The 9,362-nt window shown below is 34.3% G+C and overlaps 1 protein-coding gene across 1 annotated transcript in view; it reads right to left on the bottom strand.

Moving 5' to 3' along the window:
- Positions 1–783: 783 nt before the first annotated feature.
- LOC110019315 (ribose-phosphate pyrophosphokinase 4-like) overlaps positions 784–9,362 on the bottom strand; it is a 78,284-nt gene continuing 69,705 nt past the window's right edge. Inside the window, exons 4-7 of the mRNA XM_020716938.1 lie at positions 5,739–5,807; positions 5,516–5,644; positions 5,256–5,355; positions 784–1,094 (exon numbers count right to left, since the gene is read on the bottom strand). Of these exons, the coding sequence (XP_020572597.1) occupies positions 784–1,094; positions 5,256–5,355; positions 5,516–5,644; positions 5,739–5,807 (609 nt within the window). The remainder of the gene's footprint in view (positions 1,095–5,255; positions 5,356–5,515; positions 5,645–5,738; positions 5,808–9,362) is intronic.

The raw sequence follows: 9,362 nt of genomic DNA, 5'->3' as shown, positions 1-9,362 counted from the left end.
CCCGCTAGGACATGGCGAGGAACTATTCTGGATTAAGTCAGAGGTCTCCAGCAAAATTCAAAAGCAATGTCACACCACCTCAGAAGAGCAATGGTATGCGGATAGCTGAATCTTCAGGGTGTGTCGAATCCTATTCAGACCCAACAGAATGTCCAACCCATGGTTTATGCATATTTTCACGGAAGGAAGCTTAGGACTCTCAAAAAGTTATCACCAGTATGTTTCAAGAATTTTAACCACATTCAATTTTTTAGCAAAATAAAATTTAAGTCATATCACTCGTAATAACCTGTAAGAACTTTAATATATTAATAATTCGACTCTAAATATTCAATGCAATGATATAAATGAATGCATCATATATCTTCAGAGTAGGCCCATAGGAGTATTGTTTGATTTAGAAGCATTACACTCATTTATAGCTGAGGAACTGATTAAAGTGATGTGATTTGAGTATCATTTCTATACCTATGATATTCTCATTTAGAATTCAAATGATGTTTTTCTGGAAGTTAGTCAATCATGTAAAGCGAAACTTATGATTGACGGAAAAGATTTTGAGGCACAAATTACTGTGTTAACCCTGGTGGAATTTCAGGTGATTTTAAACATGGATTGAATCTCTAAAAACTATCACTATTTACTGCAATAAGAAGACCATCACATAAATATACACAGGGAAGCATACGATAAATTTTGTGGTGATAGAAGATTGACATGTATGATAATTACCTGTTTGAAAGGTTACAAATTCTTAAATCGTGCAAATCAAGGTTTTCTTGCTCAAGTAATGGATACTTCCAAGGAAGTACAGTTTTTGGGTGATACTCCGGTGGTAAGAGAATATATAAAAGTCTTTCTTGATGATTTACCAGGGTTACCACCAGTTTGAGAGATTGATTTCACTATTGAGCTCTTACCGGGTTCTGAGTCAATATCCAAGGAACCGTATAAAATGTCAGTTAAAGAGTTGCAGGAGTTCAAGAGCCAGCTGTAGGAGTTGCTAGATAAGGGGTTCATCAAACCTAACACCTCACCTTGATGAGCTCCAGTATTATTTCTGAAGAAGGTGGGAGCTTCAGAATGTGCATTGACTACAGAGAGTTGAATAAGCTCACAATTAAAAACAAATATCTACTGCCGAGGATTGATAAAGATTGATCTGAGGTCAGGTTATCACTAGTCAAAGATTAAAGAAGAAGACAAAATAAAAATTGCTTTCAAAAAAAGATATGGGCACTATGAATTCATGGTGATGTCATTTTGACTGACAAATGCACTAGTAGTTCTCATGGACATGATGAACAGGGTTTAAATATAGTTTTTAGATACTTTCGTGATTGTTTTTATAGATGATATTCTAGTGTATTCAAGTGATGAAGCCAGCTATATAAATCATTTACATGTCCTACAGGTCTTGAAGGAGAATAGACTTTATGTTAAATTTTCTAAATATGAATTTTGGCTTAAATGTGTGATTTTCTTGAGCACATTATCAGTGAGGACAGTTTTGTGGATCAGAATAATGTCAAGGCAATCGCAACTTGGCCAAGACCTATTACTATCACTGAGGTCAGGAGCTTTCTAGGTTTGGCGGGGTATCACGGGAGATTTGTCGAGGGGTTCTCATAGATTGCTGTGTTATTATCAAGATTGACTCAAAAGGTAGTAAAATTCAAATTGTCAGATTATTTTGAGGAGGCTTTTTAGAAGCTAAAGACTTGCTTAATGTCTACTCCGGTTTTGGTCATTCCTTCAGGTTCTTATAGGTTTCAGATTTTCAGCGAAGTATCTTTGAGGAGTTTGGGTTGTGTAGTTATGAAGCTTGGTAGAACCAATTGCATATGCAGCACGACAAATGAAGAATTATGAAAGAAATTATCCCACAAATGATTTGGGGCTTGCAACAGTTGTATTTGCACTCAAGATATGGAGGCATTATCTACATGGAGTGAGATACGAGGTATTTACTGACCACCAGAGTTTGAAGTAAGTTTTTACTCGGAAAGAACTGAACCTAAGGCAGAGAAGATGACTAGAGTTTATTAAAGTTTATGATTTGGAAATTCACTACCATCCGAGAAAGGCAAATGTGGTTGCAGATGTGCTAAGTAGGAAAGCTTCAATTAATTTGAATTACTTGTTTACTCAGTAGGGTAGTTACTTGAAGACCTAAAAAAGTTGAAACTATCTATAGTTGATTATGGTGATGACAGTATCATTTAATCATATCAGTTGTCAGTGCAATCAACTTAGAAGGGCTGAATTGAATATTCTTTAGACATAAATTGCAGTGTTCAGAAAATCCCGGAGTGGGTTAAAGTGAGCACTTTGGAGAGGTATTTGCCGGATCAGGATGATTTATTGAGATATAAAGGCATGGTTTATATTCCAAATGTTGATGATCTGAGGAAGGAAATTCTGGAGCAAGCACATTTATCTGGCTACAAAATTCACCCAGGGCACAATAAAACGTGTCAAGATCTCAAATAAGCATTTTGTTGACCGAAATTGAAGAGTAGTGTTGCAGAATTTGTGGCTAAGTGTCCTTGTCAGTTAATAAAGACATAACATTAGCTTCCTAGAGGTAAGTTGCAGCCTTTATTGATTCCTGAGTTGAAATAGGAAGAGATTGCGATGAGTTTCGTGATTGGGTTGCCTAGATTACGTGCAGTGTTCAGAAAATCCCGGAGTGGGTTAAAGTGAGCACTTTGCAGAGGTATTTGCCGGATCGGGATGATTTATTGAGATATAAAGGCATGGTTTATATTCCAAATGTTGATAATTTGAGTAAGGAAATTCTGGAGCAAGCACATTTATCTGGCTACAAAATTCATCCAGGGCACAATAAAACGTGTCAAGGTCTCAAATAAGCATTTTGTTGACCGAAATTGAAGAGTAGTGTTGCAGAATTTGTGGCTAAGTGTCCTTGTCAGTTAATAAAGACATAACATTAGCTTCCTAGAGGTAAGTTGCAGCCTTTATTGATTCCTGAGTTGAAATAGGAAGAGATTGCGATGAATTTCGTGATAGGGCCGAGATGGTATTTGGGTAATTGTTGATAGACTGACAAAGTCTGCCCATTTCTTGCCCATAAGACAGACAAATCCAATGGAGAAGCTAGCCAAGTTGTATGTGGATTAAATTGTGAGATTGCATAGAGTGTTCTATTATCTCCGACAGAGATGGCAGATTTACTTCCAGGTTTTGGAAAAAGGTTCAGGAAGCGTTGGGCACATGACTGACTTTAAGTACAACATTTCACCCTCAGACATATGGTCAGTCAGAGGGGAATATTCATACCTTGTAGGATCTACTAAGGTTGTGTCATTGACTTTGGTGGAGCCTGAGAATCACATAAAACATTAAGAGAGCTTGCTTGTAATACAGTTACCAGGCTAGCATTGTGATGGCTCCATAATAAGCTTGTATGGAAGGAAGTGCAAAATACAATTATGTTAACAAAAAAAGTTCATCGAGCTGACTTGGTTGATGATGTTACTGAGAAGATTAGACTGATCAGAGAGATTGAGGGCAGTGCAGGATAGACAGAGAAAACATTACGATGCCAAGCACAGACATGTTGAATTTGAAATTGAAAAGTTTCTTTTTACCAAGGTGAGTCCATTGAAGGGTGTGCAACATTTTGGGAAGGCCGGAACATTAAGCCCCAAATTTGTCAGTCCATTTGATATTGTGGAGAGGATTAGAAATGTAGCTTACAGATTGGCTTTACCATCTCATATGCAAAAAGTGCATAATATTTTTCACATTTTTGCACTCAGAAAATATATTGCAGTTGAAGCTAGTAGACTCATTTTACATACAACCTGATTTTACTTATGTTGCGGAGCATGAAAGAAATTTGGATAATGATGTGAAGAAGCTGCGGAACAGAGATCCCTTTTGTGAAAATTTTATGGACGCATGTACTGGAGAAGAATGTTACTTGGGAGAAAGTCTATGAGATGCAAGAAAAATATCCTCGGTTTTTCATTTGAGGTATGTGTACTTTCATTCATTAATTGTTGTTATTTTAAACTAATATTTCAGATTTAATTAATTAATTAAAGATGTGCGATATAAGAGAAAATATTTATAGAAGACTCGGTCAATCAAAAATAAGAAAAATTTAACAGTTTTACATTGCTTCTAGCTCTTTCATTATTAAAATGTTAGTTATATAAAATTAAATTTTCACTGTCCAACCGTGTGTACCCGCCTTTGTTAATTACAAGTCCCGAGCCAGGACGTGACAACAATAAATCTAATAATTTGAAAGGGAATCAATGGTACAAAATGAAGTAGATATCAACGGCTCATTTACTAAGATTCGGAAGTCGGTAAATATCAATTACTGTATTTTTTATTAACCAATGCTAGGTTATAAAGCTAAGTAATCCACCACCCTGTACGCAAAAATTTTGATCTTCCCTCATAATTAATTTCAAGACTCCTCAAATATGAATTACATCAAAGCCTAACAAAGAATAATAAGATTAAATCCAATCAATCTCCTGATTATTTGCACGCAACTAATTAAATTACAGAGTATCCATTTCTTCAATATAGGCCCTCAACTACACAAAATTGATCCAAAATGATCCCTCAAATAGATACAAAATCAACTCCAATAAAGTTCCTTGAATATGAAAAAAAATTCTCAACTTAATTCTTAAGGAACTATTTTGGATCAATGTTTGTATGCTTAGGGAACTAAATTAGATAAATGTGATGCTCTATGATTAAATTGCCTACAAATAACCAGGTAATCACTTTGAGATTAAAACTCAGAAAAATCTAGCCCATTAACTAGTTTGTTAGATTATTGTTTCTTGTCAGAGTTAGGTTGAAGTCCTCTTTGGACTCCAATATAATCTTCATGCCCATCCTCGACTCTACATGTCATTGCAATTCCCTTCATTCAAGAGGACCAACCATAGGTCTCCATTGTTTGAATCAAAGATTAAGTGACCAAACAGTAGTTACTACTAAACAAAATAATGTGTACAAGCCTATGACCAAAGCATGTATGCAAATTATTGTGGAATTTTCTCGGCTTTGCACTCTCTCTGCATTTTAACTATTTCGGGCACTAAAAATTTGACAGAAAAAAAAAAACATTGAAGGGCCAGCCAAAAGCTTTACATTCTGCAAAAGCTTTACCAGCCAAAAGCTTTACATTCTAATAGAAATGGTAAAAAAAATAACAAAATAATGTTGACAAATCAACTAATCTCACTGAGAAAAAATACCTCCATCATCATACTTAAATCGCTGCCATGTTTTCTTTGGGAAGATTCCATGTGTTACATAGGCACTGATTTTTGCCGCTCCATGAGCTGCTAGTACTTTCTAAAAAAATTGCGTACAGATGCAAACTAGAGTCAAATATAAATATAAAAGTATAACAAACAGAAAAAAAAACACAGGCAAGCAATTGTGAAAAAGAGAGATATTTTAATATAATGAGCAAAAACTACGGAAAATAGAATGTCAGAAAGAACTTTCCTACCTGACATTCAACTAGTGTACTTCCTGATTGTACAAAGTCATCAACTATAACAACATGGCGACCTCTAGGGTCTCCCTCTTTCAACCGTACAAATCGTTGGTCACCTTCCCTAACTTTGGTACAGACAATCTGAGAATCAAGATTTCTCATAATCAAAATAACATAATACTGCCAGATAGATCATGCCATTCCATTAAAAGGATTCCTTTGACTGACATATTACCACTGGGAAATGCTGAAGTTGTTTATGAAATCGCTTCCATGAGCCATCGTCAGGAAAAGCAATAGATATCTGAACAACAAAAATTTTCACAGGCAAACATGTGAGATTAAGAAAAACTTTTTCTTTTAAAAGCAACATTTTCCAGTTGCAATTGTCATTCAATAGAATATATAAACCATTCACTTCTAGGAAGGCAAAGAAACTTACAATCTCAATTAAATTTGAGCAAGCCAAATAATATGGATTATATCAATACATCTGGTATATCTATGTTGACCTCATTTTTATGAGGTTTGTCTCTTTCTCGCTCTATTAGGGTCTAGCCTCATAAATTCTTAGTGGCTTTGCCTAGATGACTAGTGTTGGGGCCCATACCAACTAGAAATTTGAATTATTTCTTAACTCCTTGTAGTTTTATGCATTTGACCTTGAATCCTCAAGCTTTGTTTGAGTTGATTAAGGTCAAATTATTGAAGCTCGAGTTGAGTTCCTGTAGGATTAAAATGTCCTAAGCAACATTTTCAAACTTAGAGACTTGACTTTATGCTTTAAGTGTCTTTCGATCATATAAAAATTACTCAATTGAGCTTAATGTTTGCTCTTAATTTACGCATTTGGTTCGAAATGAATTCGAATATGTTTCACGATCACTTTAAAAGCCATGGTTGGATTTTAATTTAAAATAGAAACTTTAATTGATTAAAATGAAATTAGATAGGTTTCGATTTGAATACATAAATCAAAATCGAAAAATTTTAAATTCAAACTGAAATTAATAAAAAAAATCACATCTAAAAAAAATCAATCAAATCATATAATTTTAATTAAATTTTTAGTTAAACATAAATAAAATTAAATTTTTAACAAACTTGTAATTAAATAAAATAATAATAATAAATGATAATAATAAAAGAGTTCTAAGCTTTGAAAATTTTAAAGCAATTCCGAATAAAAATTTTTTAAAAAGTTTAATCAATGCAAATAAGGATTCAAATATAAAATTGAAATTATAAACAAAATAAAATTGAGATATAATTAATCCAAATTCTAAAATGACTTAAAATTGAATAAAAGAAATACGAAATCATTCAATATAAACTTAAAATAAAATTGAAACAAAATAAGAAATAATAATAAAATAATTCAATTTCATTAAAAATAGAATAATAAAACTAAACATAACATAAAAGTGTGAAATAACATAATACTCTTACATAATTAATTAAGTTGTATAATTTAAAACTAAACATAACATAAAAGTGTGAAATAATATAATACTCTTACATAATTAATTAAGTTGTATAATTGATTTTTCCTTCCCTAGCCACCTCAACGCCAACTCAGCGCCACCTAGGTATGCCACATCCGCCCAAGCCTTCCCTTAGCTATAAATAGTTTCTTAAGTCGATGCCTTAAAAAAAATACCCCCAGTTCATTTTGGTTGGCCGCCTTCACGAGCTTCCTTTCTGTTTTTGGAGTTGCATGTGAGGAGCTCCTCCGAGTCGCAAAGAGCTCCTGCTTCATTCAATAGTCCAAATCGCGAAAGGGCTTCTTCTTCCTCTGATATCCCCAAGTAACGCGTGTGACATCATGTTGTGTGCCAAGACCCCTGAGACGATGTTCAAATTGTCAATGATAAAGTTGTGTTAAGTTTAATAATCCAAAAAGAATAAGTTCCAAACAAGATGTATAAGATGATTCTAAATGTTAGAGGCACATCTTCAAAACTCGCTGAGATTTAAAATGCCAAGTGAGAAAATCTGTGAAAATCTATAAGTTTGTGCAATTAAGTTGGAGAAGCATAAAGTATCCTATGCTAAAGTCTAGGACTCAAACGGAGGCCATACTCATCAAACCAAGAGATAACTGACCTACTGGCTTTTCTCTTTACTATCAGCCAATGTCGTAGTGAAAAGCCTCGTTTGTGAGTCTGTGACGATAAAGCACAAGCATATTCATTGTTAAAGTCAAGGATTCAGGTGAAGGCCAGACTCATCAAACCAAGAGGTGGTCGAGTTATTGGCATTTTCTCTTCACTGAACAAGCCAATATTATAGTGAAGAGTCTCGATTGTCAGTAAGACTATTTACTGCTAAAGTCTAGGACTCAGACGGTGGCCAGACTTATCAAGCTAAGAGGTGGTCAAGTTACTGATTTTCTCTTCACTACCAGCCAAGGTCATGGTGAAGAGCCCCGTTGGTCAGTCTAACGACAACAAAAGCATGTCTACCCAGCTTAAGAAAGTCAAATGATTTAGATGCATCAAATTTTCTCACCTGATCTAAAAATGAAGATAAAAGTCAAATAAGATGATCCTTGCTTAATAAGACATCAAGCCAACTGAAAGCAGCTTCTTCAATAAGACAGAACAAGCATTAAGCTCTTACTCAAGGAATTCCTCTCTTCTTCAACAAGTATGATTAAGTTGAAGTATAAAACAAAAGACGCTAGTTCAACCTTTGTATCAAGCTCAAAGATGGCCTCTGATATTCTTCATTTTTAAGATAAAAGGGAATATATATATTTATTTGAGTTGACATGAGCTGTAAGCTAAGATCCTCAAATATATTTAGCTAGCATTAGGATTTACCATATTATCAGGATAAGGGGCCACTTATTTCATTTGGTTGACATCGAGCACTAGGCCGATATCCCTAAATATATTTTTCTCCTATTATGTCGAACTTCAAGTTGAGAACCCCAAACATATTCTATACTTTATCACTTGGGTTGAAATTATGTTGGATGTGAGATCTCCAATTGAATTTTTCACCATATTGATACCAAAGTTATACTCCGTCAATTTGAGCAAAAATGAGTCTATCTTCAAGCAAAGTATAAATAAGACAATCTCAAAGCTATTGATTCATCTCTCAAACTTATCATAATTGAGAAAGTCATGAGAGAATTTTGAGCTGGTGATCTTTAACATATCAAGTTGAAGAAGCAAAAGTTCGTTTACAGCCCAAGTCTCAGACACAAGCAAGTCTTGAAGGTCGGACTAAACAAGCTCAAATATGGTCGAGTCGATGACAGTACTCTTCACTCAACAAGTCATAAAAACGGTGATAGTGAATAAGACTATGTTTTGTCCATCTAATGATAATAGTTGTCTTGCTTAAACTTATCCAGCTTGATAAGTCAAGTGATTCAAATTTTGAGATTTTCTCAACTGATTAAATTAGTCAGACAAAATCAAAGGAGATGATCCTCGATTAAACCCCGTAGGAACAGGTGTTACCAAATTTATGTTAGTAGGATATGACTTCGATCATTCCTCATTCCCCAATAAGTAGATAATAACTGAATGAAAGATATTATCAATTCCCATTGGAAGAGGGATCATCACATGCATGCTAGTCGGAGTTTTCAGTTGCTCCTCACTCTCCATTACAAACATATCAACAATCCCCATTGGAAGAAAGATCATCAAATGTAAACTAGTAGAAATCAACTTTAGTTGCTCCTCACTTTCTTTTACAAATCATTATGCAAGCCCAACAAGAAGTCTATCAAGTTATTCAAAGAAAACATAAGCCAACAGAAATTATAGAAGATAATTTCCTGAAAACTCTTTTGTAATACAAGAATGCATTTCTAGCTGCTCATAAAATCCCCAGTCCC

The sequence above is a fragment of the Phalaenopsis equestris genome, unplaced genomic scaffold (genome assembly GCF_001263595.1).
Source record: "Phalaenopsis equestris unplaced genomic scaffold, ASM126359v1 Scaffold000054, whole genome shotgun sequence".
Taxonomy (NCBI): domain Eukaryota; kingdom Viridiplantae; phylum Streptophyta; class Magnoliopsida; order Asparagales; family Orchidaceae; genus Phalaenopsis; species Phalaenopsis equestris.
The sequence above is the reverse complement of the archived record's forward strand: the minus strand, read 5'-3'. Positions and strand labels throughout refer to the sequence as shown.